This window comes from Pteropus medius, unplaced genomic scaffold (genome assembly GCF_902729225.1).
Source record: "Pteropus medius unplaced genomic scaffold, Ma_sr-lr_union100, whole genome shotgun sequence".
NCBI classification, from domain to species: Eukaryota; Metazoa; Chordata; class Mammalia; order Chiroptera; family Pteropodidae; genus Pteropus; species Pteropus medius.
This window is the reverse complement of record NW_024351729.1, coordinates 20495581-20514508: the sequence shown is the minus strand read 5'-3', so window position 1 is coordinate 20514508 and position 18928 is coordinate 20495581. Positions and strand designations below refer to the sequence as shown.

General features: G+C 42.7%; 1 protein-coding gene and 1 long non-coding RNA gene across 2 annotated transcripts in view; both read left to right on the top strand.

Moving 5' to 3' along the window:
- MREG (melanoregulin) overlaps nt 1-18928 on the top strand; it is a 52092-nt gene that overhangs the window by 13154 nt on the left and 20010 nt on the right. The window contains exon 2 of the mRNA XM_039844716.1: nt 4254-4413. Within this exon, the coding sequence (XP_039700650.1) occupies nt 4254-4413 (160 nt within the window). The remainder of the gene's footprint in view (nt 1-4253; nt 4414-18928) is intronic.
- On the top strand, nt 5401-15605 carry LOC120587623 (uncharacterized). Its single transcript, XR_005649047.1, has 2 exons — nt 5401-15184; nt 15434-15605. It is a non-coding gene; the product is annotated as an uncharacterized LOC120587623 (long non-coding RNA).

Below are 18928 nucleotides of genomic sequence, written 5' to 3'. Positions count from 1 at the left end.
GGGAGGGAGATTGTGAGAGGGGGACTGGCCAGGGAGGTTGCTATCTTAATTTCAAAACACATAGAAGAATGGTGGATTATTAAATAAAAACAGGCTAGATTATTCATGACCAAATGTTATTACCGATTATTCAGGTAAATACTGGCTAATTTCCAAACCTGCTTTAGGAAGATTTTTAAGAAGTGGTAATAGTGAGTTATGTCTAGGATTTTCATTAGCAGATTGAGATCCCAGCTCAGTTTGCTCCCTACATCAAATACTTTTAATGTAACTATTCTGTGCCTGATCCTGTTGGGTGATGTGGGTTTTAAAGGAAATATTGGTTTGCAATTCCTGCCCTTCAGGAACTTATCAACTTGTTGAAGAGACAAGACTTATACAAATGAAACAAATTTGGGGAAAATTAAAAGGCTGGCTTTAGGAAAGTACTAGGGTTTTGTCACCTGAGAGTTGTATGTACTGTGGTGTCGGCAGCTACGGTCACAGCTTGAAGGCTGTGCACCTGGCATCTGGATGCCCGGAGGAGAACCCCTGGATGCATTTGCCGGTTTGTACAGCTTTGCATGTCACACACGTAGTCATTATCTGAGCCACTGTTTGTGGGTGCATCTCCATCACAGCATGTGGATATCAAGTCTTATGACATGGGGCTGCTTGGAGATGCTCCATCAGGCACTCGTGCTGGGAGGATGTCAGCTGGCTGCCTGACCCGGGAGAGGTCAAGCGACTTCATAGTCTCATCCCCGGCTGCAGAGCGGGACAGAGTGTAACCCCCAACCTCAGATGGTGGTGTAACAGGAGGGATGGAGTGTGGGAGCTTCTCCAGTGTCTGTTACTCATCGTCTCAGCCTCAGCGTTCTCTCTGCCTTGGTCCTTACCTGCTCTCTCCAGCTCCCTATCGCACCTGCTCCTTAGGTCTAGAGATACCCCTGAGGTCTATCATCACTCTCCCTCTGATCCCATGGCTCCCTCGGGTCCTGATCTGCGGCCCTGCCCTCGCTCCTCAGCCTAGATCCTAACCTCTCCCTGAATGTCCTGCAGGCTCACAGGTCAGCTTTGCTTTCCTCTGTGATGCCCCAGTTAAAGGCATTCCCTTCACAGGTCAGCCTTGAGCCCTTTCCTTGTGCCTCTGTGCTGCCAGTCACCAGCCACAGGGCTGCCACTTACCCGTCTCAGATGCTGCTGGGGTCCACCCTCTCATTTCCATTCCCACTGCTATCTCCCCAGCCCACACCCTGTTCATTCTCACCCAAACCAGTATTTCAAAATGTTCAGCATTACATATGTATTTTTTTTTTAGCAGTGAAACTCCACCTTTCCTCTGCCCTGAAGAAATCTCCATGTAGCTGTAAGCAGTAAGATTTACATAGAGCAGCTGTTCTGGTTTTGGTGGTTTGTGGGCTTCTTTCTCTCTCTGGGGGAGCCCTGCCCAGCTTCTGCTCCACTCCTCCCCCACAGCGGCCCCCAGGCACCGGCACTAGGACTTTAAAGAGCAGGACATGAAAACCTCACCTACCGTTTTGTGACAGCCTCCTAAGCCATCCTGCAGGGCCGCAGATCAGGACCTTCCTTCTTCACACAGTTATTTCTCTAAAATCCCCTCGATAACTGATCACAGTACATAGAATAAAACCCGAACTCAGCACTGTCCTCAGCCTGACCCCAAATCATTTTTCCTTCTTCACATCCTGCATTTGACCCCCTGCATTTGTCCACTGTGTGGTGGAGCCCTGCAGGGACACTTGGAATTCCCCAGCCCGAGGGCACTTTAAGCCTCCCTACTGCGCTCTGCTGTTCCCTCTACCAGGAATGCTTTTCCCTTTGCTCCTCTCCTTGGTGAAAAGCTGTGTAGTTCTCAGCTCTGGGTTAGATGTTGTTGCCTCCATGAAACCTTTCTTGAACTTTCTTCTTATCGTCACACACAATTTGTCACTCCTTCTTTGCTCCTATGACATTCTGATTATACTTAAAAAAGTTTTTTTTTTTTTCACTTATCTCACTGCATTATAGTCACACTAAGGGCAGGGACAATGTCTTATTTATTTTTGAGTCTCCAAAGCACCCAGCCCAGCACCCAGTCTGCAACGGGCATTCATTCTATGTTTGTTAAATAAACAAACAACTGAATAAATGAATTAATTGACATGCTCATTAAAGCCCAGATGGGCAGGGCACCAAGGCATCATTTGCCTCACCTGTCACTGGCTCATCATTCTTAAGAAGAGCCAGGCTGTGGGGCTCTGTTTCAGCCTTGGCAGTGTCAAGCAGCCTTGTGAAAATGGAGTGGTTCTGAGAATGGTGAGGCTGAGCTGTGTCTGGTTCCCAGGAAGTTACTCCTTTCCCTGTAGCTCTGAATCCTTTTGTCATGTCCCAGAGCCTACACTTCTGGACTGCAGCTGGAGGGATTTAAGGAGCACTGTTCGGCATCCTCTGCCTGATTCAGGTAGCTGGCCTCCTGCGGGGCTGGGTTCCAAGATCCCTTCCCCCGTCGCCCCCATTTTCACTCCTTGGTTCACTGGTTGGCTCTCCCAAGTCTGAGTCCTTGACTGGTAGCCTGACCTGTACCCCACCATCTAAGCGCTGGAGCCTCTCCCCTGCTGGGAGGGTTCCTGCTGTCGAACCCCAATTTGGAGACTGGGACTTTGCTTCCTATTGTAAGATTTCCTGAGGGCCCACTTCTGAGTTTCTCATGTTTGTTTAAATCTTCACAGTTACCTTCAGCCCACCTGTCATTTACTCGTCTCTCTCCTTCCTGGGTGCTGGGCGTCTTCAGCCTGTCCTCATTTGCCATTCCTCATGTCACACCTGCAGATGTGTTTGCCACATAGGGCATTCTAGCTGTCTAAGAAAATGGCATCACTCACCGTCCAGGTGGAAAGCCGGAGAGCTTCTACCTTCTTCATAGTTTTGAATAGCATACTTTTCTTCAGCTCCACACCATCATTCTAATCCTGATACCTATCATGTCTCATCTGAGTTAACTCAGTTGCATTTTAATGAATCCCCCAGATCCACTCTTGACCCCTCTCAAGCATCTGCCACACTTTAGCTGGAGAGATCTTTAAAGGTGTGACACTGTTCACGTCGCTTCGCAGTCCTGCTTAAAACCCTTCCACGTTGTACCTTGCTGTTAGGAATAAAAACCATATTTCTAAATAATGTTAGGAAACACGGCCTATGAAGCCATGTGGGTCTGACCCCAGCTTCTCGTTTACTCTCTGGCCAATGTTCCCTTTCTTCAGTGCATATACACCCTGCTTCCTCCCACCACAGGGCCTTTGAGTGTGTTGTTCCCTTTGCCTGGAACTCTGTTTTCTTTCAGCATAAAGCTCAAGCACCCCTTCTTCACAGTGCCTATGTGATGCCTGCCCCCATTAGATCTCAAGGCTCCCTGAACTCCCCCTTTATAACATTTACCACAAATATAGAGTCATTCGTTAATGTGTTTCCGTCCCTGGACTCCAGTGAAGTCCAAGGACAGGGACCATGTCTGTGCTGCTCACAGTTTTATTGAGCCCTGCGATTAGCATGGAGTCGGTGCTTTATACATATTATTAGATGAAGAGAAGAGCCCCAGAGTGACCCTATCTGTCCGGCCTCATGGAAGTTAGCCAGGCTGTGCACAAGCATGTCTTAGGTGTGACAGTCTGCTACTCATCTCCTCCGTAGGCCCACGCATGGATATCACCCTATGAAGGGTAAATCATAAAACCAGCATACAAAAAGAGGCTACTGAAATTCTTACTTGACATGCTGCATTATTCATTGAAACTCCTTGGATATGCATATTTACCACTTAATTTTCTTGTTGTAAGGAATTCAATAGATATTACGTACCATTGTACTTTAAATTTACTGTGCTTCCTTGAATTCAGAGCCAGTAAAAAGTTCATCTCTTCATGTTAATTGTTTTTCTTTTAATCACGTGAGCTATAGTCCTTATGGATTTCTTTTTTTTTTTGTTTTGTTTTAGCTGCCAGGGATGTCAGTGCTCTATTTCATGTTTAACACAGTAAAATTATCTCTGCTCAGGTGTCTGATTACATCTCTTCTCTGTTGTTTTTAAAGTGATTTTAAATTGTCCTATTGTGCTATGCTTAATTATTAAAGACAATACAGACCTTTTATAGAAATATATTCATGCATTACATTATATATTATGTAACATATTTTATTTATATTATTTATATTGTACTATATAATATGTGTATTATAAAACCCTTACACTCCTTTTTTTTATTTTTATACCATAGAGATAGCAATCCATATTCTTCATTTGGAGCAACTCTGGCGAGGGATGACGAGAAGAATTTGTGGAGCATGCCTCATGATGTGTCGCACACGGAGGCGGACGATGACAGAATCCTGTACAATCTGCTAGTCGTTCGTAATCAGCAGGCCACAGATTCGGAGGTAAGCACCTTTTGAGATTTTGCTGTGTGTAGGTGACAGTGTCTGTTAAAAAACAGCAATGACCGAGAAGACCCTCTTATGATAAAAAAAAGAATGAAGGATGAGATGTTTGAAATGAAGGGCAGATATTTTAGTAGCATGTAGCTGCTAATTGTAGCTGGTCTTGGTAGACCTGCTTGATTAAACAGATAAGACTGATTTCTAGTTATTACTTTAATGATCCAAATTACGATAATACAGAAACAGCAAGGCAGTGCTGTTGAAGATCGTGAAGATAGTTTATCATCCTCAAAGGCTTAACCAGTCCATCTGTAGTCTTTCCAGTAGTTTAGCAAGCCACAGTTAGAAGATTCAGACTGAAGGTTGGAGGGTACTTTGCATTTTCACTAACTCTGAATTAGTAGGGCCTGACTTCATTTTTATTGTTTTTTTTTTTCATTTTATTTTACTTTTTTCTGTTTATAGCTTCTTAAATTGTGTCTATGGATCAGATAACAGCGTATCGCTATATTTGAGACGATTTTTGTGATAAGGCTTGAAACCACTCTTCATGAACTCTTAATCCAAATTATTGGTATGGAATACTAGAATATTGAAATAAGGACTTAATAAGTTAAGAGAAAATAGCAAAGAGGATCATGTTTTCTCCTTTATTTCAAAAGTAGCATTATAGTACTACATATAATACAATATAATATAATATTATGGGTATCATTTTCCAATCTAGATTTTCTTTCTGACTTTTGAGGTCACCAGTTAGCCCTGAGTAGACACCTGTATTTTCTTCCCCAAATTTGAGATGCATATAAAACATATATTACTGGATCTATTCATTACATACTGTTCTGCACCTTGCTTCCCACCCCCCCCCGCCCTTAATAATATACTTCGGACAATTTTTCATTTCAATATGTTTAGACTTACCTTTTTGCTTTTGGGAGCCCTCTAGTATTCTCTTGGATGGATTTACCATCATTTGATCAACTAGCCCCTATGGATCATTAGGTTGATTCAGGTTTTTTGCTATTAGAAGCAATGCTGCAGTAGCTATTCATGCATACTCTATGACCTTCCATAGATTTTTTTCAGGCTTTAAGAGAGGAGAGGAGGTATCTGAAAAATGCAAAGAGGAAGGCTTGCAGAAATGACCGACTCAGCCATTATAGATTAACCACACCCTATAGATCTCTAAATGGCCTTCTGGAAACTCTTGCAACACCTACAAGATAAACGATCTGTAAATAGATAGGACCAGTGGTCTGGGAATTCCTTCCCCCTTGCAGCCCCCACCTGAAACTCCCCCTCCCATTCTGAGTCACGACCTCATTTGGTCATGACTGAGTCAATTCCACAAAGAACCTCAGACAGAGGAATCACGCACCCCTTGCATGGACATTGCAAAGGTATATAAACTATAAGAAATCTAACCAAGGGGAACTTGTGCTTTGGTGCTGTTAAGCCCCACATGCTCCGCTGGCTAATAAATTCTCCTTTCTCTAACAAAGTTGTTTGAGCATCCAGATCCCTCCATTGGGTGTCACTTCCTGCAACAGCTTGACCAGAGAGTGTGTGCATTGAAAATGGAATTGTCACAGAACTTCCTCGGAGGAACCTAGGAAAAGCGCTTCAGGGTACAGAACTGAATAGCATTGGAAGCTCACACTGTTTTTAAGGGGAGCAGCTGCTGAGCTCCAGATAGCTGTTTGCTATGCTGAGAACGTAGATCTGAGAACTTTTGATGTTTAAGAGAAGCTGAAAATCCAAATTTACACATTAAATGTCCAGGTTTTTAAATGATAACGCATATTAAAAAAAAATATGTCAGCTGAACAAAATATGTTTGTGGGCTACTGATCTATAAGGAACATTTACAACAAAGATTACTACTACTTAGTGTTACTATGTCCAGTATGATTGAAAAGTGAACTTGCCATGAATTTAGAAGGTAGGAGTGGGAAGCTAGTGAGAGATATTTTAAATTTGAATGTTTCACATCTATGAACATTGCTTATTTCCTTTTTCACACAGGATGAAATTGGTACAAATTTTAATAAAACAGAGGCTTTTAGTTTTGAAACAAAAATTCTGCCCACTAAAGGAACAAGAAACCCTAGATATTTTTGCATAATACTCTTTAAAAGCTCAAGCAAGGTATTAACATGATGTTTTTTCTTGAGTAGCAATAGCATGGGAAGACCTAGGAACATCCATATTTAGAGTTCTTTAAAAAATGAAAAAGAATTTCAAAACAATGTATGTACTACTTATCTATATTTTCTTATTGAATCTGAAGCTGGTGGAGGAAGAGCTACAAATAGTTAAGGCTAAATTTGCAGGTTTTTTCCCCCTTAAATTGAAAAAAAATTCAGAAAAGAAGACATATTAGAAAGTGGATAATGAAGCAGACCCATGAACTTAAAGTAACTTGCAGTGTCAGAAAATGTAAAGAGGAACATTATTGAAATCTAATAAAATCCACTTTTCATTTACACAATCTTCGAAAGCTAATGGACTTTTAGCAGAAGTGATGCATTTGCAGACCTCCACGTAGTAGAAAAGTTATTGCATTTGTCTTCGAATGATGTCATGAAATACTTTTTGTTTGACTAAGCAATAGTAAACAACCTCAAAATTATGGCACTAAATCCTTATCCTTCTCATTAAACTAGTTGTACTTCACATAAGACATTCTGTTCCTAGGGAGCTTCATAGTGGTTAATGAAATATCACCACACCTTATTTATTTATTTGCATAAGTAATTTTAATTCTACTGAGCTATCTTGCCCTCAAAAATTTTAATAATAATGAAAATAGTGCCAGATACTGTTCAACCACTTTACATATGTTTACTATGCCCTCTCACAACCCAGTGACATAGGTACCGTTATTATTTCTATTCGAAGCAATTTGTCCAAGGCGAAAGCTGAAAGTGTGGAGCCAGGATTTGAATCTGGGCTTTGTGAATCCAGAGACATAATATATAATGAGCACCATGAAGGATATTGTATGCGATTCAATATAGATTAAAAAATGCATGAGCAGAGTCTGTTCAAAGCCTGTTTCTGCGGCTTGCCGATGCCAATGATAGGAAAGGCATTCTCACCTCATGGGAACGAGAACTGTGTTTGCTTGAGATTGTGCTCGTGTTTCAGGCAGTGTTCCCAGTTGGAACATAACACACCTTTCCCAAGTTATGTTTTTCCACGGTGACTGCAGCCCATTGTGACTCCTTCTCCGGGTTTCTGTTTTATTAGCTCCAAGATGTTTCATCTTGCTCCTTCACTTTGGCTAGTGTCCTCTGACCTCTGTTAATTGGTGTCCCTTCCAGTGGTTGGGTAACAGTGCCTTTAGGAGTCAACAGTTTTACTCTGCTGAAAAGTACTTTTACATTTTCGATTAAGAAAGTAAATGCTAAAAATTAAATCATTCTCATCAACGTGTATAAGCACCATTTCGTTCAAAGTAGGTGATGTTTATTTGGCATAATCGGTGATAGAAATTCTATGTTTTTTTAAAAAAGTTATTAAATCATTACATGCTCAGAAATGTATGTAGTTCTCACGACGAGTGCCTGCCTCGGTGCCACTGAGCAACACCGGGTCCACATAAACGCCAGATCAGATTCTTGTGTGGCTAGAGTGAGCCGGTGAAAATCATACTCTACTGTACCCTGGGGAACAGGCAAGTGTTATTATTTTTTTAAAACGGTAGAGGCAAAAACATGCAATGTTCCTGGTTTACAATTTACAGTTTGCTTTTCTGTGTGTCGGGACTCCCTCCTGGTGGAGTGTAGCCAGGCATTGTAAACAGTTGCTATCACATGTTTAAAACAGCAGCAGACATCCCAGGGGCTGTTTGCAGTGCATGCGTTAGACACTTAGTCTGTCATATCCCTAGCACCGAAAGAAAGGATGAAACAGAGTTGACTGGAATGTTCGGTTGGAGGAGGTAAAAAAGTGGGAGAGATGTTTGAATTGATCGTGTACCAGCCGCGTGACTCAGACAAGGCATTCCAGTTCAACTCTGCATTACTCCGTCTCAGGTCTTCACGCACTGGACAAGGCCTGCATCCAGTTTCTCTGCACGTGAGCGAACATTGGCTACTGTAAGACATAGGACTGCAAGTTTTCCACCAAGCATGAAGGAGCAAAATAACAGGGGAAAGCGAAGCAGTTCTCGAGATAATTCTGGGTCCTTCCAAAGGCCTTTTTCTCTGGGGTCCAGATGATCTGGATTGTTAAATGCAACCATTCTGTTTCGCTTTGCTAGTGACTGGGTTAGAGGGGGAGAGGATAAAAATGCTTATTAGGATCTGAGAATCCAGTGATCTTACCAGCTGTTTTTTAGGTAATGGTATTTGTTTTTATGCTCTGTGCTAAGCAGTGTGCTGCATTTTCTTCAGACACATGCCAAATCCTCACAGTGACCCTGCGAAAGAGGCATTTTGACACATAAGAATAGAAGCTTTCAGCTGTCTGTACCAAGCCTTGGAAGAAATGAGCGGGAGAACTGAGATTGTAGCTCAGTCTGCATGACTGGGAACCCTATGTGACAAAACACTGCCCCAGGCTGTCTGGTGACTGTAGGAAAGGCCTCAGTGGAATCTTTTGGTCAAAGAGAAAGTTACCAAATAGATGTTGACTTTCTGCCTCAAGTGGAAACTTTGTCTTTGTTCTTGTTGACCATTACCCTGCGTCAGCTGAATTACAGAGTGATTTTGCTGTTTAGTGTCAACCTGTGTTGGGCACTGCAGGTAACGTGCTTCAGATGCTGGTGCTTTAGGAATTTTAACACCCCAGGTACCACTCTGGGTATGAAAATCCATTGTACCATACCAAAGGATATTCTGTTTGATACACACACACACACACACACACACACACACACACACACACTTATAGATATTGGTATTAAAATAATCATTGTTTCTTACTAGGTAGGTAGCATGTCAGAGCTACCTACGTGCAGAGTTGAGACAATAAATATTAAGCTTGATGTAGGCAGGGGGAGATCATTAGCTATTTAGGAAGATGTCGGGTGGTGAGAAACATGGGCTTTGGGATTATACAGATTTGCGGATAGGAGTCATGCCTCTGTCATGTTCTAGCAGGATGACACTGAATAGCTATGTAAACTTAGGGCTATCATACTACTTATTGTTCAGTTTGAGACAGTCACAAGGTCTTTAAGAGGAAAGGGGAGTGCTAATAGCAAGTGTGCCAGGCCAAAGGTATAAATTGGGCCTGCCCTAGACAAGCTGGGACATATGATCACCTTCCTTTTTTTAAATTGAGGTATAATATATATAACATAAAATTTACCATTTTAACCATTTTTAAGTGTCAGTGGCACTAATTTCATTCCCATTGCTGGGCAGCTGTGACCACCATCCATCTCTAGGACTTTTTCATCTTTCCAAACTAAAACTTCTTACCTGTTAAACAATAAATACCCATTACCCCCTTCCCCAAGTCCCCAGTAACCAGCATTTCTCCTTTCTTTATGAATCTGATGACTTTATGTATTTCATATTAGTGAAATCATACAATTTTCTCTTTTTGTGACTGGCTCACTTCACTTAGCATAATGTCCTCAAGGTTCATTCATGTTGTAGCATGTGTTAGAATTTCCTTCCTTTTTAAAGCTGAATAATATTCCATTGTGTGTATAAATGATATATCGTTTATCTATTCATCCATCAATGGGCTTGGGCTGCTTCGCACTTTTGGCTAATGCTATGAACATGGGTATACAAATTTCAACTCTTTTGGGTATATACCCAGAAGTGGAATTGCTGGATCATATGGTAATTCTTTGTTTAATTTTTTTGAGGAGCCATCATACTGCTTTCCACAGTGGCTATACCATTTTACGCTCCCACCAACAATGCATAGGGTTCTAATTTCTCCACATCCTCACCAACACTTGTTATTAAGATCATCTTTCTTAACCTCCACATTGGTCAATAAAACAGCTGATAACTCCCAAGTGATCAGTTTTCGCTACTGTATAGAGTAGATACAGTTGAAACTGTGAGCGGGCACCCCACTGAATATCAGTGTTAGGGATATAATCTTGGAAGAGGCTGATGTCTGGCAGGGCCTCCCTCTGAGCTGCTTAGCCATGGAAGGAACATGGAGAGGACAGAAAACGTGGGAGCTTTTTGTACCAGGGTTCTACTATTTTTCTAGGTATCCATATACTACTAGAGCGTAATGGCCAGGCCTCTTCCTTTTACTGTACTTTAGACTCTGTCCTCATTGGCCTCCTTCCCCTGTGCCCTCAAAAAGATACACGAAACCAGAAGTGAATGTACCTTGAGAGTGCTGACAGGTCAGTGAAATAAAGAGGATGGACAACAAGTTGGGGACCTCCAGAAAATGCAGTCTCTGGGGAAGACGGGCAGGAAGCTGGCCAACTTTCTCCATATCCAGAATGTCACTGTCACAGCAACATATTGCCGCACCTCTGAGCTTCCTGAGTTTTTGTGCTCATCATGGTGGAAATATCCAGAAGGAAGGCACGTATTTATTGGCAAACATGCGCAGAGTGCCTCGCTGATAGGAATTATATCTTTCTATTTGCTTTTTTTAGAACTTGCATAAGCCAGTTGGGCCTGAGAAGAAACTGAAACCATAAAGATGCTTCAAAAGTTGTAATTTTTTAAAATTAAGGTTGACTGCTTATAAATTTGAAACACCAGGGATTAATACCAAGTGAAGCCTCTAGTAACCTACCTCAGTGTTGGCTTTGTTTTTTCTCAGAACAGATGAGATCATCAGAGATGCCCGCCTGCCATCCAGGCACGCATCCTCCTACGTGCATGACCTGGCTTCTCACAGTAGTCTTTTGATGTAAGTGAACTGTTAAAGAGAAAACACACACACGCAAAGAGTTTAAGTGACCTTTCTTTATAGCATTCAAGCAGAAATAGGCTTTTGACTCAGGTTCAGTGCCCTCGGCTGTGGAGTTGTGATGGAAAGCTACAAGGGTCTGAGAATGTAGGGTGAATAATTTTCATTGTCCTTTAATTTAAATGTGAAGAGTAACAATCAGGTGGTAAAACAAGCTTATAGAAAAGGTGTAAGATGCTGTCCAACTTATTTCTTTCTTAAGAAAACTCCAACTTGTAATTGTTTTTTCAAAGGTGTCTAGGTTATTCAAATATATTTGTCAAATATATTCTCCTATATTTGAGGATTTGTTACAACAAAAGTTCAAATTCTGCCTGATGTAGGTGTTAATTGGTTCATTTTATTAGTAATTGATGTGTATAACGTTAAATCACGTAGGTTTGATTTGGAATTAGAGTGTTGTCAGTTCTTCATACACCTGAAAGGCTAGTATTTCTTAGCCTTGATGTTAATTTGGTGTCAACAATGTAGGAAATTTTTTTTTGTTCTTCCCGGATACCCTACCTCTCAACTCAGTATAAGAACTAAGTGGTTGCCATTAAGTTAGAATTTCTACTTTCATCACAGTAAAGACTCACTCCTGGTTAGTTGTTCATGCAAAGCTCACAGACTTGCAGTACCGTAGGTGGTGTCACTTCTGCCCAAGATCTGATGATCAGCTTTGCAGGCCTCTGAACTTGATTTTCTCAGGGGGCCTAGAACAATTTGAACTTAAGGGGTGTATTACGGTTCTAAGAAAAACAGAACCAACAGATCGATCGATCTATCTATCTATCTATCTATCTATCTATCTATCTATCTGTATCATCTCTCTATCATCGAGAGATGTTTATTTTCAGGAATTGGCTCACACAATTGTGGAGGCTTGGTGAATCTAAAATCTGATGGAGGATGCTGGTTGGCTAGAGAGTCAGAGAAGAATTACTGTTCAAGTTCAAAGTCAGTCAGCTGGCAGAATTTCTTCTTGTTCGGAGGAAGTCAGTCTTTGTTCCGTAAAAGCCTTCAAGCGATTGAATAAGGTCCAGCCACATTATGTATGGAAGATAATGTGCTTTACTTCAAATGTACCAATTTAAATATTAATCTTATTCACAAACATCTTCACAGAAACATCGAGAATGTTTGACTAAATATCCGGGTACCATGGTCCAGCCAAATTGACACATAAAATTAACCATCATAGGAGATTTTACTAACACTAACCAAATTCATAAGAGACTGCCTTATAAAGCCAAATGCATGTAGCCACCTGGTGGGCCACAAACTTGATGGGTCAGTGCAGTCTCTCCCCTATACTAAAATCTGTAAGGGATGCCAATGACCAGATTAGAAGGTGGCCTGGTAAAAAGGAAACAGACAAGAACAATGGCAACTGACATTTATGGAGCACTTGCTATATACCAGGTGCACTTGCTATATACTAGGTGCTGCTCTAAGCATTTTACATATATTACGCTAAGTACCATTGTCTTCCAGAGGTGATAATCTGGTGCTTTTTTCTCCATCATAAAGTGTTTCTTGTCATTTGGTTAGGACACCCCGCCCCTTGGTGGTGGTAGCTAGAAATTTCTGAACATCACCCCCAGGTGAACAGTAGTCTCAGGCACTGGACACAGGCAGCAGAATGTGGAATCTAGGGAAACCCAGAATTATGTCATATTAGATAAATCTGGGGCCGAGAGCAAGGGCTGTAAATCAAGCTGGACTAAAGGCACAGAAACTGATGAGTTTTGAGGCTGTGAAGAGGCTAGGCAGATACCCAAACAGATCCAGCAGATTAGGAATGGAAAATAGGGATCTCTAGACTTTGCAGTCAGAGTGAAACACACAGATTATTGAAGATAGAACTTAATGCTTTGCCAAGACTCAGAAAGTTCTACTGTCCCATTTTCTCCCACGAGACCTCTTGACACTATTTTCCTAATCTAATAACGATGTCATCTCTGTGCCCATAGATAGCTACACTTCTCCGATTGAAGGCTTATTCACTTTCTTGATTTATAATTTAATAAATCAAGCTGGACTAAGGGCACAGAAACTGATGAGTTTTGAGAAATCTCTGCCTGAAGGGAACTGTGCCAGCATTCAGGAAAGATCTACATTTTTCTCTTGGCTGAGATACAAGCGAGCCCACGGGAAGTGGTTGCCCCAGAATGGTATCCCTTGTGATCAAAATAGCTTCTCTGCTTCCTCATCAGTCATTTTGGCTCCATTCACCAGTTTGAAATTCTTTTAAAGGTGGAGTAGCCTAAATATGAGATCTAAATGAAATCAACTCACCCTGCAGCTTTGCTATTGACAGTCCATTGTATGGATATTTGCACACGGTTAAACAAAGATATATGTTATTTGTGGTATTGTTTTGTAAAGTAAAAATCTGGAAATAAAAATACCCAATGAAAGCACCGGTTAAATATAGCGTAAATAGCTGTACGAATGGATGCTATGCAGCTCAAAAAATAATGCGTCGTATTTATAGGTACTGACTTGTAAAGAGAGTTATGATCTGTTGCTAAGTGGGTATGTATAATATCATTTGTATAAAAGCGTGTATGTGCTAATACATAGCTCTACCATTTTTGGAAAGTTACCTGTGAACTTCTTAACCATGGTGACTCCTGGGTTGTTAAAAGTGAGTGGAGGGAGGGAACTTTTTCCCCTTTAACTTTATGGTCTTCTGTTTGAAACTGATTTGAGATCATATACACATATTACTTCATATACCTATATTCAAAATAAAATGCTCTCCCTATTATTTCATAGCACACTGTTGGTGGCAGTTTCCCTGTGTCTTAAACTGTTTCGCTTTGTTTAACTGTGGGTATTCTGGAGAAAGGGGAAAGGGAGGCAGAGGTGGGGGAGAGAAAGAGAATGAAAGTTCATTTAGGAAGAGTTGGAGCCAGCTCTGAGGAATCCTGCCAAAATGGGCTGATGCAGAATGTGCGTGAAGCAGTCAGTCGGTATTTATCTTTTCAGCGTTGTAAGAGTCTTCTGATAAATCTTTCTCTGGAGCTTGCTTCCCATCCCTCTGCCTGTGAATTCATATGGAAATGAACCAAGCTGCCTCTGCCAGCTGATTCACCACCCTCACCCTTTCAGCCACCTCGCCCCACCCCTTCCTTTGGTTGGTCTTGCTCATCTTAGAAAAACTGAAAAGGGCTCTTAATTGCACGGAGCCCCTGAGCGCCCTGGATACTGGCACAATGGGACGTCCTGATGTGAATGTGCTCAGCGGGGGCATCTCGGGAAGGCTGATGAGGCATCATCGTCCTAAGAGCAACTTGGCTCGCTTTCTGGTTTTGATTGAACACGTGGGGGAAATGGTAGCACCCACTCAGTTCTAATGGCGGCTCAGATCGACTGCTCTCAGACTTAAAATCCCCAGTTTTCTTGATATGAACCCCCTTCTCCCCTTAATTTGGGTGCCCCATCCCCAGCTACCTGTTGTCACATGATTGTTAACATGTTCATGTTATTTACTGTGCAGGAGGGAGCTGTGCCATTAGATGGTTTTGCAATCCCAGAGACAGGCCACGTGGCTCATGAATACAGATGGGCCCGCCCTCTGGAAATACTGGTCATGCCTAACTACAAGTTACACGAAGTCACACCCGGCTCTTACCGCATTGCTATTGTCATAGCTATTAAAGCAGTTAGAACGAATTTCAATGGACCTGAGTTAAAATTAACCTCATTTCTTTGTCCATAAAAAATATTTTGGGATGCGAGGCCACAAGCAGGTGGGAAATGTGCATTTGGGCTGCAGGGTGCCTGTCCTGGCTGTGGAAGCACGTTTTTTCAACCGGAAACCAGAAGATCCAGATACCCTTGCCCATTCATCAGGCCCAGATACTGGGTGAGTCATGGGGGAAGGAGCGTAGCCTTTCGTAGGACAAACAATATTTTTATTCATTTGTACAGCTGAATACACTTCAGTCTGTGTGAGCTTACTTTTTAATTTTCACTTTGGGTGAGTTTACCAGAAAGTTTTGCAACTAAGGACAAGCGGTGACAATAAAAGTCCACTGCAGTCACATTTGTCGTTAAACACAGAACATGTTTTGGGGCTGGGATCTGTTATCCATTTGTCTTATCTCTTTCCCAGCCATCACTTAAAATTTGGGAGACTCCAAAGGAAACTAGAGGTGGGAATGGCAGCAGCTTGGAAGAAGAGAGAGACCTTCAGAGCAAGGACTGGTCAGGGTGTCTGTTCTTTCGGCGCAGTCTTGGCAATCGGCAGAAATAAATTTAAAATGCCCTCATTGTCTTCTACCACATACGCTGTTATCTCTCTGAAGCCAGCGACGTTTCCGTATGTTTTCCAATGGAGAACGACTATAGGACATACTCTCAAACTATTATCCCTTTGCCTCTCCAGGCAGAAGTCTGGTGGGAATGGGTGATGTGTGGGAGGATGGGGAGGGTTTGGAGTGGGACTGAGCTACCCGAGGATGTACTTGTGCCCAGCAGGATGGGCAGCTTTCACATGCAGAACCCTTCTCCCTGCCTGCCTGGACCCCCTCCTAGCTTCCGGAGGGCCCTTCCAGGGTTCCTCTTATGTTACCCTCTGCCTGTACCCGCTTCAGTTGGTTTCTCACCAAGCCTAGCTCTCTTCCTAACTATCTCATCCCTATCCTTTTTCCTTCCATCTTTCCACCCAGTTAAACATCCATGTACTCTGCAGAGACTCAGCTCAACTGGAAATTAAAAAGAAGCAGGTGTTAGGAGAAAACCAGAGGAATTCAGTGAAGAGTGTGAGTGATTTGAAAGAGGAACTTGTGAACCCAAATTTGTTATAATTAGTAAAATAATGAGGAAGAGAAGAGGTTTTCTGAGCAGAGAGGCCAGTTCAGCTCAGTGCTTTTTTGCTGGGCCTCCAGGTACATCCATACATATATCGTCACTGTGGTTTTGGGCTTTCCCGAATTGAGATTGGAGCTGCCTCATCACCTTGGAAATGCTGCCAGAAGCTTGAGATCCAGCATTCCTGGGATAGGGACAAGGGTCCTGCATGAGGACCCTGAGGTTGGAGGCCAAGGCATTGGCGGAGTGGGACTGCTTCTTGTCCCAAGGGATTTTGTGGGGCCCGAGGGCTGAATTATTTAAAGAGGTGAACCACGTCGCTGAGTGGCCTAAGAATGTGGACAACTAACTGGGGGTGCCCGATGTCTTTCCCAGCCGACCAGGGTTAGGTAAGGCAGGGGCATTTGAAAAATGATCTCCCTCCTAGTCGGCACATCCTCAGCTGATGGGGAAACAGTGACTGCTGTTCATACCACTCTCTCCACCTGTTCCCCTGCCCTAGTTTTGAAAGGTCTTGTCTTTCTCTCATTTCCCCTGCTTTCAGTCCCCTTGGATTCTTCTTCCAGTGGCAGAAAGTCAAGGGCAGGGCTGCATAAAACAATCAGGGAGGGAAGCAAGCCGCTCTCTGCTAGTTTCAACCATCTTTTTCTTCTTTTTGCTTGCTAGAATATTTTTACCTCTGTCTGTGCTTGCCTCTGTGGGAATGTCTCAGCAGACACAGGGTAAGATCTGGTCGTTAATAAGAACTGACTCCAGCTCACATGTACCGAGGCTCTTGATTGCTGAGTGTTTGAAAACAAGAGCATTTCATCGATGCCTCAGTCCTCACGTGAACATTCTAATCCATGACATAGTATTTATCTTTTGCCTGCTTTAAACTGACGTTTGGGGAATAGAAAACATCTTTGGGTATATAGCAACTGGAGAGAACACACATACTGAAATGTTTCGGAGTGATTTTTTTTTTTTTTTAATACGAGTTTATTTGAGCCAAACTGTCAACATATGCTGGGGAGCAAGATCTCAGATGCTCCCCAGAGTGATGATTTGCTATTGAACTTCTGCTTCCAGGCTTGGGTAGCAGTCGACCCTACATACTGTTTTTACCAATTATGGCAGCTGACACCTTGCTCATCATGGCAAATGTCTCCTTATGAGGACACCAGTCATAGTGGATTAGGTCCCACCCTAATAACCTCATTTTAATTTGATTACCTCTTTAAAGACCCTATTTCCCGATAAAGTCACATTCTAAGGTGCTAGAGGTAGGACTTCAGTGCAGGAATTTTTTGGGGGGGAGGAGACAATTAAACCTGTAATGGTAGGTAGGCAGGCATGTCATTGATAGGATTAAAAATAGTTGTTTCGTTTGGCGGTGGGCATAGCAGTAAACAAAGGGTCTGCCCTCGGAGCTTACATTCTACTGAGGGGAGACTGACAACAAATTAATATGTGAAGCATGTTGTGATACACTTGAAGAAAAAATGTCAAGAAGAGGGGGAGGAAAGTGACCTGGGCCGGGGGCAGAGATCTGGATGAGGTGAGGGAGTGTTTCTGTGGCCGGACATTCCCAGGCAGAGGGAGAACAGGAATGCAAAGGCCCCTGAGGTGGGTATATGCCAGGAGCAGCAAGAAGGTCACGCGTGGCTACAGCTGAGGGGAGCAGGTGAGCTGCTGCACCAAAGTAACACTGAGAAGACCGGCAAGAACTAGATTCCCAAAGGCCCAGGAGGCCATGAAGCAGATTCTGAATTCCGTTCTAAGAGGGGTGGGGTGCTCTTTGAACTAAACAAATAGAAAATGCTTTATTTTGTCCTTTGCAGGATTTGCACTTTTTCTCCTGGCCCCTGTTCCTCCTCAGCCTGGGAAGCTCACATTCCTTTGGGAGCCCCTCCTCCATGCTGAGAGATAATTCTCCAAGGGTGTTTCTTGATCCCCAAGGCCATTCTGAGCAGAGGCCCTGTCTGCCTTTCTTTCTGCACTTTTCAAGGATCGCTTTGCATGATGAACATCCCCAGGAGGTGTAGTGGCAGTTCTTTCTGAGCAACGGCAGGGCAGGCCTATGGCCCATTATAAAAGATTTAGGTTTCCTAAATTCGGGTTCCTCCTGTAATGCACTGAACATGTAGGTGGCCATTTTGGCCTCTTCCTGAATCGGGTCTCAGAGAACTGGGTATAAAATTTTGATCTGCTATTGCTGGGTCCTTTGTCTCTGACCCAGGAATCTTTGTGGCTTTTTGCCAGCACACATGAAACTGGCAGGGGAACTTGTTAGCTTGTAAAAGAGTCAGATCTTAAATGCCTCCCAGTTCCTGACACCCTTAAAATAGCTTCTGTGTTGGCATCATGGCTGAGATCTTGACCATAGGTCGATGCTTTGGTGTATGTCTGTGGTTTTAAAATTTCTTTTCTGTTATCTTTGGAGCTTTCTGCTACCCTCCAGTGAAACGTACCAGGAAACTGCTAAGATTAAAACTTCTCCTGTCAAAGTAACCGTAAGAACCCAGATTTCCCCATCTCAGACAGCCTCTCTGGCATCTTTGGGAAAGCCACCCCACATAAAGTTCCAAAAACACTGCGTCGAGCTACTAAAACGCCCCTTTAAAACTCAAACTTGATATCCGGGAGCAATATTAGATTCCTTCTTTATCAGAGACTATTTAGTCATATCTTAGAAAAACATTAATATACCTGTTAATAGTAAGTCATTACAAATTAGTTTTTGGAAAGAATAGGATCCAGGACTGGTAAGTTTTGATTGCGGGGTGTGGAGGAGAAGGCTGAGACGGGCCAGTGC